We start from the raw sequence: 24,065 nt of genomic DNA on the forward strand, positions 1-24,065 counted from the left end.
ACATACCCAAAGGAATATAAATCATTCTACTATAAAGACACATGCACTCGTATGTTTATTGCAGCACTATTTACAATAGCAAAGGCATAGAACCAACCCAAATGCCCACCTACTAAATGTTGGCTTCTTTCCCTTAGTAATGTTCATTTAAGGTTTCCCCATGACTTTTCATGGCTTGAGAGTTCATTTATTTTTTTGGAACTGAATAATATTCTGTGGTCTGTGATATGGTTTGGATGTGTCCCCACCCAAACCTCATCTTGAATTGTAGCTCACATAATCCCCATGTGTTGTGGGAAGGACCCAGCGGGAGGTAATTGAATCATGGGGGCGATTACCCCCATGTTGCTGTTCTCATGATAGTGAGTTCACACAAGATCTGATGGTTTTATAAGGAGCTTTTCCCCTATTTGTTCCATACTTCTGTTTCCTACCACCATGTGAAGAAGGGCATGTTTGCTTCCCCCTTCCTCCATTGTTGTAAGTTTCCTGAGGCCTCCCCAGCCCTGTGGAACTGTGAGTCAATTAAACCTCTTTCCTTTATAAATTACCCAGTCTTGGGCAGTTCTTTACAGCAATGTGAGAATAGACTAATACAGTCTGTATGCATCACAGTTGATTTATCTATTCACCTACTAAAGGAATATCTTGCTTTCTTACGTTTTGACAATTCTGAAAAAAGCTGCTTAAATACTCATGTGCAGGATTGTATGTGATGTTAAGTTTCATCTCATCTGGGTAAAGACCAAGGAGCACGATTGCTGCAGCTCTTGGTTTTAACCTCACTGGGTTATACTTTTATCCAGATATCAGCTGTTTAACACATTAATTGATTAATTCACTCAGCTCACTGATTCAGCAATCATTTCTTGGTAACTGATGTGTAGGTGACACGGTCTGGGTGTTGGGGACATGACAGTAAGTAGAGTGGGTTCTGCCCACTGGGAAAGATGTCAGGGCACAAGGACTGGGGAGGATGACACACACAGTGAGAGGTGCTGGGAGTCGCACATGTGCTGACTATGTCTGGCTGACCCCATGACAGGGTGTGGGAGTGAAGAGGAGTCGGGCAGCCTCCCCCGTTTTCAGCCCTAGCAAGTGGGAGAACAGGGGCACATGCAGGCAGTGTGCTACAGGGAGATGCTCCTCACAGGACCCAGGAGAGAACCAACTGCCAGGGATGGCAGTGACCATGATGGCTGTGGTGGGACAGGCAGACAGCCATCTTACCAATGGAACTCATGCTGCTTACATGTAGGGAGGAGACAAAGGAAAAAAAAAGGGAAGGACCAAGAATGATACCAAAAAAACAAAAAAGTTTGATATTCAAAACACTCTCAAGGACATTTCCTAGAGAAACTGGACTTGAATTAACCTTGAAGAACTGGTTGGATTTACTGCCTGGGATGGCAAGGGGGTGCCACCTGCATGCCAAGCCCAATCTCGCAGAGGGGCTGCCTGGAGCTGTGCACTGTGAAGGATGAGAGCTGGGCACACACAACTACTGAGGAATTCACTGGGAGGTGGGTCAGAAGGAGGAGGAGGACAAAGAGGAGGAGGAGGAGGAGGGGGAGAGGGAAGAGGTGGTGAAGGAGGAGGAGTGAGGGGGATGCACATGCCTCAGGAAGGGCAGCACCAAGCAGAAGATGATCATAAAGTCACTTACTCCATGTCCTGCTTTTCAAATCATTGTTGTCTGTGGGATTTGTCCTCTGGGCTCTCTCTTACCCCAGGTGCAGTCTTGGGCATGCACCCTAGCCTTTTCAGTCACTCTGAAACAACACAAAGTCCAGAGTGATGTGCTGTCACTTATTTACTGTTTTCAACTTAGCTCCTCATACATGGAGCTGGTGGCCGTTCTTAGACACTAGCAAGATGGGTGTGGGTGGGTGGGAATGCAGCATGACAGGCTTTTCTTTGTCCAACATTTTCCTTCTTCACCAGCTTGTTTGTGACCCTCCAAGCCTGGGGTAGGAGAAGGGATCAGGAGAAAAAGATGCAGTCTTTGTAACCTGGCTTCCCAAAGTGCTTGAGTCATAGTCCAAGGTCAAAGAACAGGCTGGTGGGGTGAGCTTCTCTCCTGCAGAGAGCTCCTCGGGATGGAACAGCCTCTTCCACACATGGCTGAGGCAGGGTTCAGCCAGGAGACCCACATTACACCCAAATTATTTTAAGAGAGAAAGGGTAAAAACAAAACACTAAAATATCACAGAAGGACCCACTGTAAGAAGCAGGTGATACCTTGGGCTGGAGAGAACAAAGGAAAGAGGAAGGAGTGAGCAAAACTCAGAAATGTGGAGGAGCTGCCGCCCAGAGATCACACTCAGACATCTGAAGAGGGGACCTTCTGGGCTAGCACTGGGGTCTCTGCTCTTGGAGTCAGGGCTATGTGGAGCTGGGAACCCAACTTTGGTGGTATCTCTGAGGGGATGTTATGAGGCTGGCTCTGTGTGTGTCAGAGAAACTGCAGACCAAATTCATATGCTGTTGTGCTCATGAACTGCCACTGCCAGGGTGCAAAAGCAAAGATAGCAAGACACTGGAAGGACCAGGAGTCAGACAGGACAGAATGGGAGGCACAGGTCTCTCTCCCACCTCTTATCGTCTGGTTGCCTTGGGTGCATCTGTTGGCACAGCTGAACAGGACTCTGTCAGGAGAGGTGGCACGTGGCTCCCCAGTCCCCCCATCACAAGGCAGAGTATAAAAGGGAAGGTGTGGGGCTGAGAGACAGTAGCTTAACCACCAGCTCAGGTTCCTGGGATTCATCCCTCTTCCAGTCAGCAGGAAGTGACAAAGAGCATGGGAAGGCCCTAGGGGCCAGGACCCTTTTGCTGATGTTGGCTGGTAGAACTTAATCACACGTCAGGTGCAGGGAGGCTGGGGACCTCTTGGACGCTTAGACTAAATAGAAACAAGTTTTGGTGAGTGATTGTCATCTTCTGCCACTGGTGCTGTGTGGATACAGTTCAAAGGGAGGACTTTCCAGCTGTGGATACCTAGCTACAGTTCTTTGAATGGCGGATAGAACAGCAAAGTTTTATTTCTGGCTGCTCCCTTCACCTCAGCCTTGCTTTCCTCCCAGCTCCCACTGATATGCCCGCTGTACCCAGTATGACAACCCCTGCTCATCCCAGTGCTGGTGAGCATGCAGCTCAGTCACCTCCAACCCATCTCCTGGAGCTGTCCCACGGTTCCCTCGGAACCACTCTAGGGCATGTAGTGTCTGACTCTGAGTGCTCCACTTCGTGGGGGCACTGCTTAAAACAACAGCTCTGGAACACAGCATCATCCAAAGGCAACTGTTGATTTAATTTATTAGCATATATGTCCCCTGAAATGGCTACTAGGTGAGGTCTAGAAACCAAGGAGACTCCTCACCAGCCTCAGGTGAAGGGGAAACAAGCCCCTCCCTTTCCCATTCCTCGCAGAGGTAGGTGGGACATGCCCCTGTCCACTGCTCCATAGAGAATCCCCTCCTCAACACATGTGGTCACCTCTGAGCACCTGCCTCCTTCTTCCTCCAATCCCGGAAGCTACAGGAAGCTTCTCATGTGACCAACTGTTACAGCTGTCAGGTGTTCACAAATCTGAACTGTTACAGCTGCCAGGTGTTCACAAACCTGCAAGGCAGAGCAGGCTTGTTCTCCTTTACAGGGGGCGACTGCAGCGTGAAAGTTGTGAAAGTCCTTTCAAATGTTGCTTTACCTTTTTTTTTTTTTTTCTTTTCTCAATCAACTTTCTCAGGTTGAAGAAAATTTTGCTTTAATAATCGTATCAGTTTTGCATTCTATTTCAAACTAATTGTTTCAAAACTGATTTGTTTTTGTACGGTTTCTAAGTAAAATCAGTGTTTCAGGAAGAAGCAACATGTTTACCCTCTGGCTTCGAATCACTTTGAGGGTAAGCGCTGAAGCTGTGAGCAAATTGCTGATGTCTGGGGACAAGTGGAAACCCCACCACTATAACCTGGAGTATTGAGAAACACTGGAGCAAAGACAGCTTAGGACTACGCCTGGTGGAATGTGTGTGGGTGGATACTAAGGTGGTTCCTACAAGATGCCTTCCACCTCAGGATGCCCCAGACGATGGCCTTTCCCCTTAGCAAGAAGGTTTGGTTATGTCCTAATAGTATTGGAAATTCTATTTATGTGGAAAACACACAGGGAAAGACAGACATCTTGTGGGCATATGGTAGCATTACATCACAGGCCTGGAAACTAATACCTAATCATCAGATCATATCATTGAGTAACACACCGTCAGTCACAAACAATTCCATCAAACATCTCTCCAGCTTTTAAAAGAAAAAATGAACATACAGTTCATTTTTCTTATGGTTAAATGCATCAAATAAAAGCATAGCCTTGAACTTCCAAAGAACAGATAGCTTTCCATTTTGAGTTCTCCCTGGTTTCTAGACCATATCTACTAGCCATTTCAGCAGAGGTATACGTTAATAAACCAAATCAACAGTTACCTCTCAATGATGCTAATTCCAGAGCTTTTGTTTTAAGCAGATACCAAGTATCTGAGAGGTAATGAATGTGCAGGGTAAGAATTGAGACTTTTTGAGTTGGATCCTCTTAACAGCTGGCTGGATTCGACAGGCACAGGGAATCCCAAGACCAGAGTCTGGAATGCAGACATTCCTCTGGGTCTTAGGGTTTCTCTGGCAGAAAAACAACAAGTTTATCTTGGAAGTTGGACAGGAAAAATGCTTTTAAAGAAAAAGCAAATCATCTTTTTCCTATGAGTAAGCTGAAGATGTATTTATCTCTTTTTCAAAATGGATATCATCATCAATAAATTATTGATAACTACTCTTTGGTGAATCCTATAGAGTGGGTCCCATCCTTGTCACTTTCACTTAAATTACAGTTGGTTTTCTGTAAGGAAACACCAGCACAAATAGGTCATTTGCTTAAGAATTTAAAGACAGATGTGTGGTTCCGAAGCCATAGTTCACCACTTGCTGCAGTATAGACATTTGCTTGTTTCCATCATGATGAAAAAACAGGTGTGGCCCATCATGCAGGAAAGAGAAAAAATGTAATTCTGACCATTCCTCAATTAGCGGCCTACTAAATTTTCATTATGACCAATAATCACCCTGTTTTTGTACAACCTGCATGCTAAGAATGACTTTTACATTTTTAAGTTTCTTAAATAAACAGAAGATGACAAATAGGTGGCACAGACCTGGGTGACTTACAAAGCCTAAAATATTTACCATGTGGCTCTTCAGAGTCTGCCTATCCCTGCATTACACAAACAAGACTTGTTTTCATTAGATGTCTTGAGAACTGGCTTTGAGAAAGGCAGGAGAAAATACACTTTTATTAACATTTTTGAAGGGAAATATTTGTTACTTCTTACCTTCAATTATTTGCAGTAAATTTGATTCCTTCTGACATTCATTTGACATCTACTATGCAGCACTTTGCAGCATTTAAAGGGAAGACTCATCTCTTAAGACATAAAAATCACTATCATCCAACTCAAAATGTGGTGTTACTAAAAATTACTCCGTGCTAAAGGGCCAAAAAAGGTTGGAGATCCTTGGGGTTGTGGAGGTAAACCACGGAAACTGGAAGAGCAGGTAGGCTTTCCACACCTAGAGCTGGAAGGAAGTGTGTTCCAGGTGAGGGGAAAATACTCGCAAGGGTGCACAGACAGGGAGGCAGCAGTGAGAATTCCAAGGGCCCCTAATCATAAAAGTGCTTCATGGCTGTGGGTGGATGGTGTAGAGGGAGAGAGAGCTGGTGTCTTCTCCAGTAAGGTACTTTGGAAAAACACTCATTTAAGTAACTGTACATAAAAGCGAAGTAATGGTGAAGATAAATTTGTCTGGGATCAGACGCTAGCACCAGAACGATCATGATCCCTACAGGTCTCTAATACCTGCAGCCCCTTTCCTTCATGGGTCACATGGTCTGTCTTCCATTGTATAGCTGCGTCCCGCTGTGGATCTGCTCACTTCCCTCTTCTTTTTTAACCTTACCATTGTTTTCTGCCTACCTGTCTCTGAGAAAAGCTGAGACTTCTATCACGGGCAGGTCCTCAGTTAGGTACACGCCTTTCTTGCTTGGGTGTCAACGACAGGAAACCTAACTATCGCTGGATGTCTGCTTCCGCCACTCCACAGCAGGTGGTATCCAGAGTGTGTAAGCAAGGTCAGGGGTGCTAAATTTGGAGAGGAGAAAAATGCAAACTGCTTTTTTTGGAAGAGGTGTTTTCAGTTGCAATTTCCATACTGAAGAGATAGAAATTGGCTGGTAAGGTCTAGACATTAACTTAACTAAACATGCACTCCTCCTCTTGAATTTGGACTTTATAAGGAATTTGGATTTTATAACCACACGATGGAGGTTGCGAGAGGCTTCTCAACAAGGTACTGATAGCGACAAGCTGTGAATACTAAAAAGACAATTCTGAAAACCCTCGGTTCAAACGAGATCTGAATTTACCCACTAACTATGGCCACGAGGAGTTTATTCCTTTTTCTTTCCATTTTCCCTCTCTCCCGAGAGGTGTCAAAAACGGGATTTGGAGATGGCAGGATAATGGCCAAATGGGTGGACTGGGGGGCGAAGGATTCAACCTGGCTCTGGGCTTGGCGCATGGTGGGCGGTGGCGCCCACAACTGGGCCTGGGAACCCGCCGCTCGGGCATCGGGTCGCCGCGGCGACCGGCAAGGACACATAACCGAGGAGCGAGAGGTCGGAAGACAAGTGGACTATTACAGGAGGAGAGCCGCCACTGGCTGCCAAGGCCATGCAACTGGCGCCGAAGCGCACTGGGAGCGGCTAAAGAAAGCGCACGATCTTAACCCGCCCCGCGGCAAGTCGGGAACTGTAGTCCCTCACCCTCCTGCTCCCTGGCCCAGGACGGGCTCCGGGACAGCGCCTGTCCCTCTAGCTGTAAATCACGCACTTTCCTGTCCTGGACGCGGGGTCCTTCCACTTCTCAGGCGACTAGAGCTTACGTCACGGGCGGGTCACCGCCCACATAGCGGATGCCTTTAGGTGTCTACGGAAAGCCTGTCGTACAGCAAGCTGGCAATAAAGGGTCGACCCTTAACAGTGGAAGGAATGCACCTTCGATCCCTCCACTCCTCTTGGCTGCTCCTCTGCGGGGGTTTCCCCCGCCGCATCGCACAGCTCCTCTCCCGGTGTTGCTCAGGCAGCGCCTTAGGCAGTCCCGCTCCCTATGGAGGGGCGGGGCGAGCCAGGGCGGGGCGGGGCCCTGACTGGAGTGCGTCGCGCTCGGGGGCCGCGCCGGGTAGCGTTTCTTTTCAGTGCCTGAGGCAGCTCTGGCTCGGAGAGCCTTTCGCTAGCCCCACGGGGACCTCTGTGCACGGATGGACCCGCCCGGACCTGGCGGGAAGCGGCCTGGCAGGCGGCGGCCCCGGCGGCATCAGCAGAGACAGGACGGGGCCGACGCCGCGGGCCCCTGAGGCGTGCGTGCCCACCGGGCCCGGCGGCGGCACCATGATGCCGGGCGAGACCCATTCGGCGGCGCCCGGGACGGCGGCGGACCTGTCGCGATGTCAGGGCTGCGCCTCTCTGCAGCAGGTGCGGCACCCCCCGGGGCCGCGGGCGCGTGGGGCGACTGGGCCCGGCCGGCCGGGAGCGCGGGGATGTGGGGTCCGGCCGCGCGGGCTGTGCCTCAGTGCGCTGCTCTCCCTTCCCGACCGAAGCTCATGCTCGCTGGTCTCCCTGCTCCCTTTTTCCTGCATGAGTTTTGGAGACGGCTTCCATTGCTTTACTTAGGATTGAAACCCAGAGTTCATTGACTGGAATGCGCTGGTGTAACGGTGGGGGTGGAGTGAGCGAGTTCTGGAGGGCCCCCACCTTCCCTACCCGGCCTCAGCGCTCCCTAGGGCTGACTCCCTAGGTCGGTGAGGGACAGGTGAAATGCCGAGGGCAATCATCTCCCTGAGGATAACGCTTTGGTCTGCTGGCGCATCTTGAGTGTTTGTCGTTTGGAGGCAGAATCTTACGTGACATGTGGGTTGTCTGAGTCATTAGACTCGAAGAGTCCAGGGAGGCATTTCAGCTTATATCAGATGTGCCATCCCGAGGCTAGTATTTTAAAAAGCAAGCCAAGTAATTGGCCAAGTAGCTTGTCAGTTGTTTGATAAAAGTAGTTTATTAAAGGCATGCTGTGCCTGGAAGTTTCTAACAGCGGCGTGGGCTCTTCTTTATAGTGACATAAGGGAGAATTGCTGGAGTATGGCTCCAGATCTTATGGGGTGGCACTTGGGAAATAGTCCCCCTCATTTCCCACGACTCTCCTAGCTGCCTGATGTCGGGGGTCTCTTTTAACTTCCTACTATCGCGGTTTCAGTGATAAAACGGAACTCACCAGCACCTCATCACCTACTCTGCCTAGTGTTCTAGGAACTACAGACATTGTGGTGAACAAAATAGGACCTCTCATAAGTAATATGCGTGTGTGTGAATAAGGCCTTAGAAGATTTTAGGTGTTAGAAAATAAAGGAGGATGTTGGAATATTGATCTTGTCTCTTAGCTAGGGTAGTCAGGTAGGGTATTTTTGAGTCGGTAACTTTTAGATATTTGAATAATGAGAAGGATCAGGCTGTCAGAAGAGATGTGGGAAGAGCTTTCTGGATGGAGGGGTTAACAGGTGGAAAGGTTCCTGTGGTTAGAAAGAGCAGGGTGTCTTTGGTGAGCAGAACATGGTATGGTTGGCATGAGCACAGTGCTGACGGAAGATGGTTGATGTGACCAGAAGGGAGTGCAGGCTAGGTAGGCCATGCCGAGAAACTTGGTTTCCATTTTAAGTGCGGTATCTGTGAACTGATTGCAAACATTTTAAGTGTTGAAGGGAGGAAGGAAGGAAATGTGCTGCTTTTGTGAGTAGGAGGAGAACTAATAGTAAGATCATTGCCTTCACTGAGCTGCACTGTGTAGGTATCTTATAACGCGCCCTCCCCCCGACCCAGGAAACGTGATTGCAGTTCTCCCGAATCTTTAATACATTGTATTTATTATTTGAGCCAATTCACTCAACAAATATTTATTGATCACCTGCTGTATTTTAGACATTGCAATTATGGCATTGGGGGAGAAAAAGACAAAAATTCTTGATCTCTTGGAGCTTCCATTTTAGCAGGGTGGCAGGATAAATGAAACAAATGAGTTATGTTAGAGGGTAATGAAAACGTTGTTGATGAATTGAACGGAGATGGGGAGGGAATGAATGGGTGGGGACTAGGCTAGTGGCTGTTGGAATTTAAGTAGGGAGTCCTGGAACGTTTTTATTGGAGCAAAGCTGAGAGAATAAGCTCTGTTGAAATCTTGCAAGTAAAGTCTCCCATACAGTGGAAACATCAGATGTGAAGAACTGTAGCAGGAGCTGGCGTGGTGTGCTTGGGAAGAGCCAGAAAGCCAGTGAAGCTGGAGCGGAGTGAATGCTGGGAGTCAGGAAGGTAGGAGGAGGGCCTGATTGTTTGGGCTCCTGTAGACCATTGTTGGGGTTTGGGCTTCTCTGATGGAAATGGTGAGTCATTGGAGGCTTTTGTGCAGAAGAACTACTGATGTGAATTGTGCTTTTCGGTCGTGGATCTGTTCTGGTTAAATTTAGCAACTGTATCCTTCTGGTTGCTTAGGCCAGAAACTAGATGACATCCTTGGTGCAGCCCTTTTTTCTCACAACCTGTATCCAGTTTATCAGATTCTGTCTGCTCTACCTTCATAATTCACCCGCTTTTTGACATCTCCACTGCTTCCACCGTGGTGTGAACTACTCAAATGTATGGCCTCGAGATTGAATCTCCTTTCTTCCACCCTTGCCACATTCCCGCTGTGGGTTCTCAAAACATCAATAAGGATAATCCTAGATCCAGGGGTCTGCAGACTCTTTCTGTAAGGGGCAAGATCACAAGTGTTTGGGCTTTGGGGGCTTGTTCAGAGCTGCTCAGCTCTGCCATTTTCATGTGAAAGCAGCTGTCGACAATTCATAAAGAAATGAGTATGCCTGTGTTCCATGGAAACGTTGTGAACACCGGCGTAGGGCCTCAGTTTACAGAGCTCTTCTCTAGGTCAGAACACTATTGCATTTGGATTTCCTGTGGCCTGGAATTGGATCACCTTTTTAGGGGGAAGTTATGAGTAGAGTCTCTGGAGGAATTCTGTAGTTGTGCAAAGTGAGTCTCGAAAAATAGGTTCCTGGCAGTTTATAGAGAACCTTGAATGGTAACTATCATAAATTATCGTACTCATTTCTGTCAGTGTTACGGGATGGTGAAGGTTTTTGCATAGTTACATTAGGACAGTGCTTGTAGTAGAAGTAACAGTTAGTGGTATGCAGGATGGATTGGGGGGTTGCAACTAGGTATGGTTTTGGTGTTGTGACTTTGTTTTGAACTGTAATGTTAGGCTAACTTGCCTCTGTCTTGAATAGTGGTTTGCTTGCACTCAAAATCTTCCTTTCATTTCTTAATCCTCCCTGTCCTTTTTTCTTTAGTTGTTGAAGAAGTAACAGTACCTTTGCAGAGATCATTATTTGATTCAGAAGTGTACAGATAGACTGCGTTTTCTTTGTCTTTTGTTCGTACTCTCACAAATTACTTCATATCTGTTTTGTTACTCTCGTTAATTACAGTAGTTCATTGCTGATCCATAGCCCAATGCCCATGTGGGTTGCAGAACTTTGGCAGTCAGATATACCAATGTGGGTCCTCACTCTGGTCATATTATGTATTATGTATTATGTATGATTAAGTAAAGTCTTAGGTTGTGTGTTTTTAAGTCAAGCTAGTGAAACTGACATAGGCACTTTATTCTGGTGAAGGAGAGGCCCGTATTTGCTGACTTCACTGCAGTGCAAAACAGTCGGATTCTCCTGGAGATCCAGATGAGAGTTTGAAACATGATTATGTTGTTCATCTCATGTATATAGATTAGATTCAGTGAGTTTGGTGTATGGTTGTCCTTGGTACGGATTTGAACCTATCCATAAACTTGTGCTGGACTCCCATTGATAATTGCTAGTGATTTAAGTGTCGTTTGGAACTTGAAACATTTTATTCCAGACCTATTGATTTATAAATGGCCCTGTTACAAGGAATGCTCACAAAATTGTAATTCATTCATTTACCAAACACATTTATTGAGCGTCGATTTATATATGATGCTATGCTGTGTTTCAGAATATAATCATGAACAGAAGAGGCATGGAGCTCATTCTAGTTGAGGTTACAGTTAAGTAGAAAAGCAACCACAGTTTATGTATAACATAAATATTATGGTAAGGGACATATGAGGTACTCTGGGAGCATGTAGGAGGGATAGCTGTATAGGAATTGTGCCACCTCTCTGAAGGCTTCATAAAAGTGAATCTAAATTGAGGTCCGAAAGATGGTTTGCAGTTAACGAAGAGGGAAAAGATGGAGGGAGAGTGTTGTAGACAGAACAGGTTGTGCCAAGGCTTGGAGGGGAAAAAGTAGTTGATGATAGATGAAGCACAGAGTAGAGGTGGGGATAACTGAGGTGGGGCTAGAGAGACTGGGGTTTGCCTTCCTAGCACCCAGAAGCCACTCTGCTTGGGTTTGGTGGGTGGGTGTGGTTGGGGCACAGTTAGAGAGAGGTGGACATTCCTGCCTTGTCGCCCTGTTCCAGTCCACACTGTGCCAGAGGTGCTAACAGGTGAGAAGACACACTCATCTCTGCTAGAGATCAGTGTAGGCTTTGATTTTAAATAAGAGCAGTTAATAAACAGCAAGCACACAAGGAATAAGTGGTTTATCAGAGAGGAGTCATACTGAGCAGTTAGCCAGATCTCCCCCAGCAAAGCAGTAAGTGTGAGTAGTGTGATTTTTAAAAATAATTTATTTTGAAATAATTTCAGACTTAGAAGAAAGTTGCTAGAATAATACAAATCACCCTGATGTTCTCAAAATCACAAATTGTTAACATGTTACTGCATTTGCTTCATCATTATGTGCACGCATACACTTTGTCTCCCGTACATGCTCCAAGATATACTTCCTCCAAATATGAACATTTTCCGACATAAATACCCTACACCCCTTCAAATCAGGATAGTAACACTGATGCAGCTGTAGACCTATTCAGATTTTGCTTACTGGCCCAGGAGTGGCTTTTTGCTTTCTTATTCAAAGTCGTGTCAGGAATATGTGTTATATTTTATTGTCATGTCTCTTCAGCCTTCTTCATTTAGTCTTTGTCTTTCATATTTGTGAAAGTTTAAGCAGCAGAGCCTTGCGTTCCTCAGCGAACATTTTTACAACTTCTGAAGACATTTTTGGTTGTCAGTCTTGGAGTCCCTAAGACCACACTCAGGTTCAGTACTAATAGGACTTAGCATATAAATATACTCATGGCTGTGGTTTCTTATAGGGAAAGGATACAGAGTGAAATCAGTAAAGGAAAAAGGCATAGGGGGCAAAGTCTGGGGAAATCAGGCACAAGCTTCTGAGAGTGTTTCCCAGTGGAGTCACACAGGACATGCCTAAGTGCTCCAGTATCGTGTTATAACCGGACTTGTGAAGTGCTGTCTGCCAGGGAATCTCATTAGGGACCTAGTGCCCGAGTTTTTTATTGGGGTCTGGTCCTGTAGGCACCCTCTGCCTAGCAAGCACCAAGATTCCAGACTCCCACAAGGAAAGCAGGTGTTGAACATAAACCACATATAGTGAGCCACTTTCATCAGTTGGGGAATGATGGGAAGGAACCCTCCAGAAATCCGAGTCCCCAGGTGACAGCCAGTGGCCCGCCTTGCAAGCAGGTCTTGCTAAGGATCATGTTTTCAGGCCTGCTGTGTTAATTGTTTGCCACACACACACCTTGGGACTTGGGGAGTGCTACAGCCAGCTGGTAGAGGCCAGAGATTCTGCCGGACATGCTGTCTTCCTTTTAGCCCAAGATGTCAGTAGTGCTGAAGTTAAGAAACTGTCCTCTCTTACGTATTTACTGATGTGTTTGAGCAAACTACATATCCCGTTATCATCTGTATTTATTTGTTTGCTGTATTATCTATATATTTACTGCCTTAGCATAACGATTTTCCCGGCTGCATTGGCCATGTCTTCTGTCATGTCCTCGCAGCCAGTAGGCCTGCTAGCTTGCTCCTTGCCCTGAGTGCTCAGCCAGGCGTGACTGTACTTCCCCAAGAAAGGAAGGAAGCATGGGCATCAACATTCACAGTGACAGTTCAGGAGGATATTGTATGGATAAAGTTAAAATTGTCTGCTAGAGGGGAGAAGTAAATGGGGAACAGAAAGTCTTGAGTAAGGGAGTGGGCTGCTATGGGAATTGTGTTAGTGAGTAAGTATAGCTTAAGAAAATCACCCAGAAGGCAAAGAATAACAAAAGATGGTAGTTATGAGAGAAAAGAGGAGAGAATTGAAAATAAGCCTGAACTTTCCAATAGACTATGTAATAGAAGCTCTAGAAGGAGAGAGCAGGGCTGCTAGGAGAAAGCGATAATCAAGGAAACAACCCTTAGTGTCTCCTGGAGAGGAAGAACACCTTGCACCTCATTTCTTCCATAGTAGCTGGACCTGTGCAGGAATGAATGTGGATCAGAAGAGTCTGAGCGCCCTTCACCCAGGCATACCCTGCTCACTCTCACAATTGAGAGGTTCATTATTTAGAGGCCTTGGTTTCAGCCAACATAAATGACATTTGAATCTGACAGGAGGAAAAAAAATGTTTTATTAGAGTATTACAATATCTGACCACAGATAATACAGTATCTGACCAAATTTGAGCTGATATGCAGCAGGGCCTTGGGAAATAATGTTAGTCAGAGACTAGAATGTTATTGGATAACTGAGAAATCTTTTGTTTTCCCATTATAATGGTGTTTCGTGATTTTTTTTATCACAGTTAAATATAAAAAGGCAGCTAGATAGATATACAAGAGTTGTTAAGACAGTCAGCAGCCCCCAGTCCCACTCATCCCTGCTTTCCAAGAGAGAACCATTTTTAATTGCTTCCACTGTGTGTTTTACAATGAACTTGCCTGTCGTTAAATAGTGGACTCTCGTTGCTGACTTTGGGAGATGAGGATTCAGCTGTCTTACTGCCCCATACTCCACCATACCTAAGCATCTCGCTTCTCTCTCCATTTGTTCAGTATAGTTATGATTTCAATGAGATCAGTATTTGAAGTTGACATTTTTATGACTGTGTTGTTTGAAGCTAAGCTGTGGTGTTTTCTGCATGGTTTCTTGTTTTCCCTGGTATTGATTGTATCTTTAATTCAGTTTTTCATCCTGAAGATACTAGTGAGTGCTTACTACTATGCCAGGGACTGGGTTGAACACTTTATATGGTGCATCCTATTTAATCCTGATAGTATGCCAGTTGTTTAAACTCTTTGTGCTTCAGTTTCTCCACCTGAAACTGATGAAATAGTTTCGAGGCAAGGGAGAGGTTAAATAAATGTGCCCAAGGTCACTCAGCAGAAAGTGGTGGTGGAATAGGAATGTGAATCTGATGCTGTGACTCTGGAGCCTGAGGTTTCTTTGGCGTCTCTCCCTAAGTACTTGACAAGTCAAAGTGACATCTGGAAGCATCATGGGAAAGATGAGCTAGGATACCAAAGAACTCAAAAGAGAATGGGAGGAAAAAGAGGAAGAATCACTTTTATTTTAGAAAAAATAATAGTTTAAATGCATGTCCAAAAATAACTCCTTTCCCTTGCAAGTCTCTTCCAGTTTGGTATAAATACTTGGTTTTCAGTCTTTCATTTTCTTCTCCCTTCGAGCTTTGGGCCCTGCTCTCCTCTGGTACACAGCAGCATTCTGAGGGCTCTCTTCACCCTCATCTCCATTCTGAAGGACCATGTTCACATCTTTCAGTACCCCCTGAGAAAGGAAGTAAGTTTGTAGAGACATTGCAGATTTGAAAATATTTATTGTATAGAATTTTATCTTGGAATTACTTGCCCTTTGTCATTTCAAAGGCTTGCTTTCTAGGTCTGTAGTTTTTAGTGTTGCTATTGAAGTCTGAAGCCATTCTGGCTCCAGATTCTTTGTGTATCACCTGATTCATTTTATTTTGCTCTTGGGATTCTTGTAGGGTCTTTGCTTTGTCTCCAGTGGTCTGAATTTTTTTGTTCTTGTTTCATGGTTTGAATCCTGTCGGAGTCCACATTCCAGGCCATTTCAATTAGAAATTTCTAGGTTTGCTTCTGGGAACTTTTCTTGAATACTAGCATTTTTTTTTTTTTTTTTTTTTGATTAGGTCTCCATCTTCGCCTTATTCTTTATGTGGAACTCTTATTGTTGGGTATGTGGGACCTCTTCTGTTGATACCCTGTTTGTTTTTATTTATTTTCCTTCTTTCCTATGTCTGGGTTTTTATTTTATTTTCTGGGTCCTTTTTTTTTTGACTTTATGGTCAAATATTTTGAGTCTTTGTCATTTTTGTTGTCCTGGTTTTCATTTAGCTATAACAGCATTATTGAAATATAATTTACATATAAAATTCAACCTTTTATTGTATGCAATTCAGTGCGATTCACATCACCACTACGTAGTCCTAAAACATTTTCATTCTCCACCTTCCCCAAAGAAACCCTATACTAATTACTAGTAATTTCCTGTCTCTCCACTCTTCTTCCAGTCTCTGGCAACCACTGGATTACTTTTGGTTCTGTTACGGAAAATTCATATGAATAGATTCTAGAATATACATGGACTTTTGTAACTGGCTTTTTTCACTTAACATAATGTTTCAAGGTTGGTCCATGTTGTAGCGTGTATCGTTTGTTTGTTGTCATTGTCAAATAATTCCTGTTGTATGGATATATGACATTTTGTGAATCAATTCATCCTTTAATGGACATTTAGTTTATGTTCACTTTTTGGCTAGTGTGAATAGTGCTGCTATAAATATCAGTGTGTAAGTTTGCCATGGACTCTGTTTTCAGTTCTCTTGGGTGTATACCTAGGAATGGGACTGTTGGATCGTTGGGTAACTATTTAACATTTTGAGGAACCGCAAAACTAGTTTCCACAGCAGCTGCCCCATTTTATGTTCCCACCAGCAATGTATGAGGAATGTATTCAGTTTCTCCACATCATCAGCAACACTTGTTATTGTCTTTTAGTTTTAGTTATTCTAGAGTGTTCATTTTTAATTTTTAAGTTTTTTTTTTTTCAATTTTAAGAGCTCTGAATATTCCTTTCAAAAATAACTTGTTTCACAAATATATTATTTATCTCATCCTATTAATAAACATTTTTTAAGTTTTCTTTCCAGTTTTTGTTTACTTTCGGGTTGCTTTTGCTTGCTTTAACCTCTTTCACGTTGCAGGTCTGTCTCATCATGTTTGGAAATCCTTGCAAAGAGTAGCGGATACACCGAGGATGTGGGGCTTCTGCCTGAGTGTCAAGGCAGGCTAGTCTGGTTGGGCCATTTATTGATTGAAGAATATCCAGTGTCATTACCTTTAGATCTTATCTCTAAGAAGGTATTTCCATTCTTCTTCATGGAAGACAGAAGAACTACACTGTTTGGAAGCTGAATGGAGAGAGATAGGCAGCCAGTGCTTAGGTTTATTTAATCCTTGTTCTTTTGATGTAGTACACCTGCCCCAAGGGGCCGTGGTGTTACAGAGACCTTCAAAAAGCAAACCTCCTTCTGCTGGCTTAGGGAGAGCGATTTCTCTGAGGCATGGTGGATGGTTGGGGATTGGGATTAAATGCTTATGAGAAAGTTTGCAACTAGTGCTTGTTTTAGTTCCATCCCCGTTCACCTTCTTCTCAAAAGAACCCATGTTACTGATTCTCAAGCTTGTTGAAATTTTGCAGTGTAAATGGAGTTGGTTCTCACTTTTCCCCACTGCTGGCTTTCTTGGGTGCTAAATCAGCACTCTTGAGTCTGCTTTCTAGTTTCCGTTTGTCTTTTATCCTCTTGTCATCCTTGTTGGTTTTGCCTTTTGAAAAAAAAATTTTTTTGACTGTAGTTTTAGCTGGTTTTAGGGAGGGAAATAAAAGCAAATGCGTACATCCACTCTCTCTGACCACAAATCTGGATTAGGGCCCAGTCTAGTCCAGTATGACCTCATCTTAACCTGATCATATCTGTAAAGACCCTATTGCTAAATAAGGTCATTCTGAGATACTGCGAGTTAGGACTTCAGCATGTCTTTTGTGGTGCAGGTCATGATTTAACGCTTAACAGATGGTGACCCAACAATTCTGTACCTAGCAAAGTGTTATTCATGTATGAGAGGTGTTCCTAGTTTACTGCCTCCTTACAGTTTTTAGCAAGGGAAAGGCATCCTACTCATTTTAGTGCAAAAATGGTATAGGCATATCGCTTATGAACATAGATGGAAAAAAAAAGAACCTAAGTAGGATATTGGGGAATGGAATCCTCATTGTGTTTAAATAGTGTTAACATAGTATTCGATTACTTTTATCCCCAGGAATGTAAGGCTGCTTTATCATTAGAAAGGCTATTGTAGTTCACTGAAATTAATAAATAAAGGGAGAAAAATACATATTGAAACTAAATAGATGCAGAAATTTATTTGATGAAGTTTGATACCTATACATGAAAATCTTTTAGCAGACTGTGTGTAGAAGTTTCATAACATGCTTAAAGGATATCAACCAATAACCTGGAACAGAGCAAATTTAATTAACTAATTCCAACTTTTAAGACAAAGACACCTGTTATTACCCCTACTATTCAATATTGTGCTGAAGCCTTAGTCAGTTCAGGAAAGAGGGCAAACGAAGTATAAGCATGAGTAAAGGTAGGATAAAATTATCAGTGAATGTTGAAACTAGTCACATAACACATCCAAGAGAATCTGCAGCACTGCTGGATTTACTTTGCATATATCGTATTTAGATCTTTTGTGTATATGTTTATAAGTGACATTGCTATAAAATGAGCAGGTCTTACTGTAATCAACAAACAAAAATTAGTAATTACCCACAAGAACCAATTAGGAAATGTAATATAGCAAAAACAACAATATAAATGTAGTACTCATGCTAGTGGTAAAAACAAATTAACCTTGAGTGTAAAAGCTAACCAGGATGTAGAAAACATCCTTCAGGAATGCATAGAGGAAAAATAGAAAAAATTATCACTGTACGTGTTTTGAATTTTATCATATGCAGCCAAAATGCTCTTCGAATACTACCACCCATAGTGTGAATTTTATTTTCCTTAAATCCTTACCAATATGTTTATTTCAGTCTAGCCTAGTGGACGAAAAGTAAATTTTTGTTGTTTTAGTTAGCATTTCCTGATATGAAAAAGGTGGAATACCTTTTTAAAAAAATGTCTATTGTCTACTTCAGATTCTTAATCTGGGAATTGACAGTTTATATCCTTTACCTTTTTCAGTGTAAACCTCTGAAGTACGTAAGTCTGGTCGAGCAGTACCAACCAGTATTTGGACTTTATTCTCAGGAAAAATAGAACTGTTTGACAAAGGAGTGGGCAAGGAAATTCATGGCATGCTGTCTGTAAAGACTAGAAAATGACCTAAACCTCCCTCAACGGCAGTTTGATAGATGGAGTACATCCAAAAATATATTTTATATATGCGGTGGCAGTTCTGACAGTTGAAAATTAAAAACACACTACGTGATTTTTGACAGATGGTGAGATTACAAGATAAACTATACATTTGACTTTATTTTAATGTGTAGATGTTTTAACAGATACATAACACAACTGAGAAGAAAAGGCAGACATTATCATCAAGGGAAATATTACTGTAAATATAAAAATCATTTGGATTATCTAGAAAACTATTGGGATAATCAGTGAAAATTGAACATAGTTTGGATAATTTCAAATTATTACTTGGTGTAATTATTACTTGTGAAAGGCTGTTGTGGTTATGTTTAAAAGTAAGTCCTTATTTCTGAAGTATTTAGTGATGGAAAAAATAAGTCCTTATTTCTGAAGTATTTAGTGATGGAAAAAGGAGACATTAAAGGAAAGAAGCTAATGAAAAGAAAAAATTAGCTCATTTTAAAATCTTAGGTACATTTATTTCAACAGTGTAATGAGGGATGTTTTTCCTTTTGGGTTGATAGCAATAATTTAGAGCCAAATTTGTGGTTGCTCCCTAAAATGTAATATAGATACATATATATACACACACACATATATGTATTTTTTGAGACGGAATCTCACTCTGTCACTGGTGAGATCTGTAGTGCATGATCTCAGCTCATTGCAACCTCCGCCTCTCAGGATCAAGTGATTCTCCTGGCTCAGCCTCCTGAGTAGCTAGGATTACAGGTGCCCGCCACCACACCTGGCTAATTTTTGTGTTTTTAGTAGAGACTGGGTTTCACCATGTTGGCCAGGCTAGTCTTGAACTACTGACCTCAGATAATCCACCTGCCTCGGCCTCCCAAAGTGCTGGGATTACAGGCGTGAGCCACCGTATCCGGCCTAGATCCTTATATATTTTTTCACTTAATCTTAGTCCATTTTAATATTTCTATTCATCTCCCCTATGTTTTTTTTGTTGTTGTATTTTTTATAATTTATGTATCTTTTGGGGTAGCCTTAAGTCCTCTCAGAAACAATGCAGGGTAAAGATCGATAATTAATAGCAAACTAAAAATAGTTAATATTTATTGAGCTCTGTCACGAATTGTACAGAGTAAAAGCGTATTTACAACTAACTGCCTTGCTGTTAAAGGAGTACTGTCATTCGGATAAAGAAACATGTTTAGAGAGAGGCAGCATGGGCTCAGATAGTGCTCTACACAATATAAGTAATACAGTAATATTTCTGTATTTATGTAATTATTAAAATTATTACATTTGATAATGTTACAGACAATAATTACATTTAAAGTAGTTGCATGTGATAAAAACAAACAACTGACTGTGGCTTTTTTTTCTTTCAGAATTTGAATGAATATGTTGAAGCATTAATTACCTTGAAACAAAAAATTATCAATACAGAGTAAGTATATTTGCATGTTGTTTGACAGAACTTTGTAAACCTGACAAACTGGCTGAAGCAGGCGGTGCTTTTAGGCCCCCAGGGCTGGAATGAACACTAGAGTTTCTCCTTTGGAGACCTAGATGGTGCTGATTATAATAAAATTGCCCGTGAGCTTTGGGACTTGAACCTTTTGTTAGAGGTTCACAGGCCTTTAAAACAAAGCTCATGGGTTAGCAGGAAGTTATTTTTACCAAACTGGACTTTTTAAAAGATCTGTTTTCTATCTTCGAAACCTTCTTAGCTTTACTGCTGGGCCTCAAACCTCCTAACAGTATTTTATAGCCATGGTGTGAGATTTCCTATGTTTTTGTTTTCAGCTTTGTAATAGTCTCATGAATGTATGAGCCAAGATACTACGCAGATCAAAAGGATTTTAAATAAAAGGCTTATATATCAACGTGATGCTTTTGAGAAATTTAAGGTGATATAGTCATTAATTTAGGATACATTTGTTTCAGGAAATCTAGGAAGTCTAGAGGGTGCCTTGCATGGTTTGAAACATAATTTTAACATAGTATATTTTCTAAGTTAAAAAGTAACCTAATTTTTCTTTTCTTTGTTGCAGTAATTTGTTAACAGAATATCAGAAGAAATGTGATGATATCCTTTTACTGCCTTCCTTCGTTGAATTTTGGAACTAACTTATGTATAATTCCTGAAAAAGATGTGAGAATTGTTCATCATAGGCCTTTTGGAAGATAGTACTTAACAGGTTTCAGTAGGGAGCATGTCTCACAAGCACAGTAAACAGATAGTCCTTTTATTCTTAATCCACATTTAATGATGAGTTTTAAAAATGAGGAGATCATTTTTCTTCTTGATTCTGATTTTCTTAACGTCTCATAAGCTTTTTTGTGGGTGGGTTTCTCTTAATTTGTACTGAGGATGTAGCATGTTTTTTAGGTATACGAATAATGTGAAACTGAATGTGATACTTTCTGAATGTTACTTTTGAATCTGGAAGAAGTACAGTATGGGAAATTCAAAATGTTGGGCAATTGACTTGTGTTAATTTTGTGATTTACACGGAAATGTGTGTAAATATATATATCTCTCCAAAATCATTTAGAAATAGTGTTGCTGTATATTCACGAATGCTCTTGCGCAGTCAGAAGACAATTCTTGGCCTTATAGTCAACATTTGTTCAATAGCCATTTAATGAGCTCAGTTGTGGAGTTAGTGTCTGGTCAGCTGTTTGTTTAGCAGTGGGAAAAAGATGTGTGTAATTGATCCTTCCATGTCTTGCAGTGGTGACACCTTGATTTAAATCTTTCCTGTAAAAACATAAAGTTTCTTTCATAAAAGTTAGCATACGTATTCCTTTAGGGAGTCCCTGAAATTTAGCTTCATGTTTGATGTCAGGACAGATTCAGCTGTTCAGCTTTGGCAATAACTTGAGGCCTGCTTCAATATTATTTGTCATACCTGAACTTGCATGTCATCACCAGTTATTTATTTATTTGTGTTGGTACCATCTATACTAGTTGATTCTCATGCTGCTATAAAGGACTGCCCGAGACTGGGTAATGTGTAAAGGAAAGAGATTTAATTGACTCAGAGTTCTGCATGGCTAGGAGGCCTCAGGAAACTTACAATCATGGCAGAAGGGGAAGCAAACACATCCTTCTTCACATGGTGGCAGGAGAGAGAAGTGCAGAGCGAAGTGGGGAAAAGCCCCTTATAAAACCATCAGCTCTCATGAGAACTCACTCATTATCAGGAGAACAGCACGGTGGGGATTGCCCCCATGATCTAATCACCTCCCACAAAGTTCCACCCCAGCACCTGGGGATCACAACTCGGTTTACAATTCAAGATGAGATTTTGGTTGGGGACACAGCGAGACCATGTCATCATCATTTCTAATTTGTGTGAAAATCGTAAAATTAAGAGATATCCTTTAGATTTATTTTTAGTATCTGAATTTTTACATTAAAAAATAAAGGTCATTGGAAATCTCATGTGCCTTATTTGTTAAAACCATCAGTCCATTTAATTATACATGCATATTATGGCAGGAATAATATCTTCAATTGTTAGTGAAAGGTGTATGGAAACAATTATTACAACTTTTAGATAGCTAAATAGGGAAATTGATGGGCAGTTCCAGTATTAGGAGAGTATCTGTTCATTATATCATTCTTAGAAAAAATACGCACACTCTTTGAGGTAACTTATACATGAAACCTAGCAGAAAAATAATTGTTTTACCTTTCTAAAGTTTGGCCAGAAATATTTTTAAACAGAAATTATGAGAATTATTTTTTAATGGATAAAACTTTTAATTATTCCTGGATTTCAGAAGTTCATTCTGTGATATGATATTTGGCTTCATTGTCAGCTACAGATAGATACATAATTTCAAAAAAAGTTTCACATTTGCTCCATATGCATTTGTTGTACCTCACATATGCAGTTGTTTGCTCTGCAACTTGAAGTACCGATGTCACAGATTTAACATGGCTTTTAAAAATGTAATGTGGTTCCTTTTGTTACTAAAGTAGCAGTATATTTTCCCATTTTTTTCAAGGTAGGAAAGTTATTTCTTCAATAACTGCACTATGATAATTCAGTATTTCAGCTCTTTTTTGTGTAATTCTTACTACTTTATTATTACCTCTTTCTAAATGGCAAGAAATTTATTTCATCAGGTATTTTTTAAATTTTCTTGTTTTGAAAAGATTACTGTAATTTAGGATGAATAAAATATAGTTCTTGGCCTTCAGAAACCTTCAGAAGCTTACATTCTAATAGAGTAGGATGCAGACATGTTTTTATGGATATACATGTGCTATATTGTGATATAAATACAGGAATTCCTAGGAGATGAAACAGAAAGGAATTTCGTTTTTTGCTATCTTAGAATATTTTACTGGCTTTATGAGATGGTAAAATAAGGTTATCAAATATATAAATTGTAAAAAATGAGAGTTTATGTAGATTTTATTAAAAAGTATGGTTATGTATGGTTTTTGTAAGCACATAACTTTTTGCTGAAATTATTCTCTGCACTATTTGAAAAATGAAGGACAGGTTTGGGGATTCTGCTATATAGAGAAATCATGGTATTTTCTGTTAGTTGCATATTGGTTTGTCTTTATTCTTTTAATTCTAATCATACATTTATTCACAGAACTCTATTTAGAGAAACGTATTTTTACTTTTGATACATGTTATTATGGTAAATGGAAGTAATTCAGTAAAACGACTTACCACTGTGTTATATAGATTGCATTTTGAATATGGTTTTCTAGTATTTATGATCTTGCCTGTATATATGTTGAACACAAATTATTAAAAATAATTGTAAAATGAGTTTTATCTCCAGACAAGAATCAGAAGATAAAATTCTCAGAGTTTTCTTTAATAAGTTTTACAGCTGCAGTTTGCAAGAAGGTGAGCCAACCTGTTTTCATAGTTTGATACCACCTATTTGAGTAGTTGATCTGAGATAGACATTTATTAGAGCAGATTTTTAAGCACCTTTGAGCAAAATGTACATCGGATTGACTGATAATATAGAATGCTGCTTTGATGCTCACAATAAAAGAAGACTTGAGTTTTCCTACTATTAAATTTTTCAAATGAATTTGTTACTAAGGTCTTAAATTACAACTTGGTACTTCACTTTTCAGTAACTTTTACTGACTGCATTGCCATTGAAGTGAAGCTTATTGCTGTCAAATTAACTGTTGTTTACCTGGTTCGCACTATTTAATGTGGTTGTTTATCTTCTGTTACTTTAAACAATTGAAAATAGGCCTACACAAAATTTTGGTAATGTTTCATTCTCTGGTTGGATTCATCACCCAGTAGAAGACGAAACGTGGTTATAAACTAAGCCATAAAATTGCCTGTCACTTAAGTTGAATATATGGGTATTAACTCAAGACTCAAGATTGGAATAGCCAGACTCTCAGCCAGGTTGTTTGGGTGATTTTACTGTAAAGTATTCTTAAGCAAATTAAGAATCTACTTTACTTGTTTCTCACAGGGCTTTTTGGTAGACTTTTATCAAAAATAGATTACTAGGCTGGACGCAGTAGCTCATGCCCATAATCCCACCA

The 24,065-nt window shown here is 41.5% G+C and overlaps 1 protein-coding gene across 1 annotated transcript in view; it reads left to right on the top strand.

The window, feature by feature from the left end:
• Positions 1–7,254: 7,254 nt before the first annotated feature.
• Positions 7,255–24,065, top strand: part of ICE1 (interactor of little elongation complex ELL subunit 1) — a 66,869-nt gene continuing 50,058 nt past the window's right edge. The window contains exons 1-4 of the mRNA XM_010376017.2: positions 7,255–7,575; positions 19,897–19,955; positions 20,563–20,597; positions 23,376–23,394. Coding sequence (XP_010374319.2) covers positions 7,492–7,575; positions 19,897–19,955; positions 20,563–20,597; positions 23,376–23,394 — 197 coding nt within the window. The 5' untranslated portion in view covers positions 7,255–7,491. The remainder of the gene's footprint in view (positions 7,576–19,896; positions 19,956–20,562; positions 20,598–23,375; positions 23,395–24,065) is intronic.

This window comes from Rhinopithecus roxellana, chromosome 3 (genome assembly GCF_007565055.1).
Source record: "Rhinopithecus roxellana isolate Shanxi Qingling chromosome 3, ASM756505v1, whole genome shotgun sequence".
NCBI classification, from domain to species: Eukaryota; Metazoa; Chordata; class Mammalia; order Primates; family Cercopithecidae; genus Rhinopithecus; species Rhinopithecus roxellana.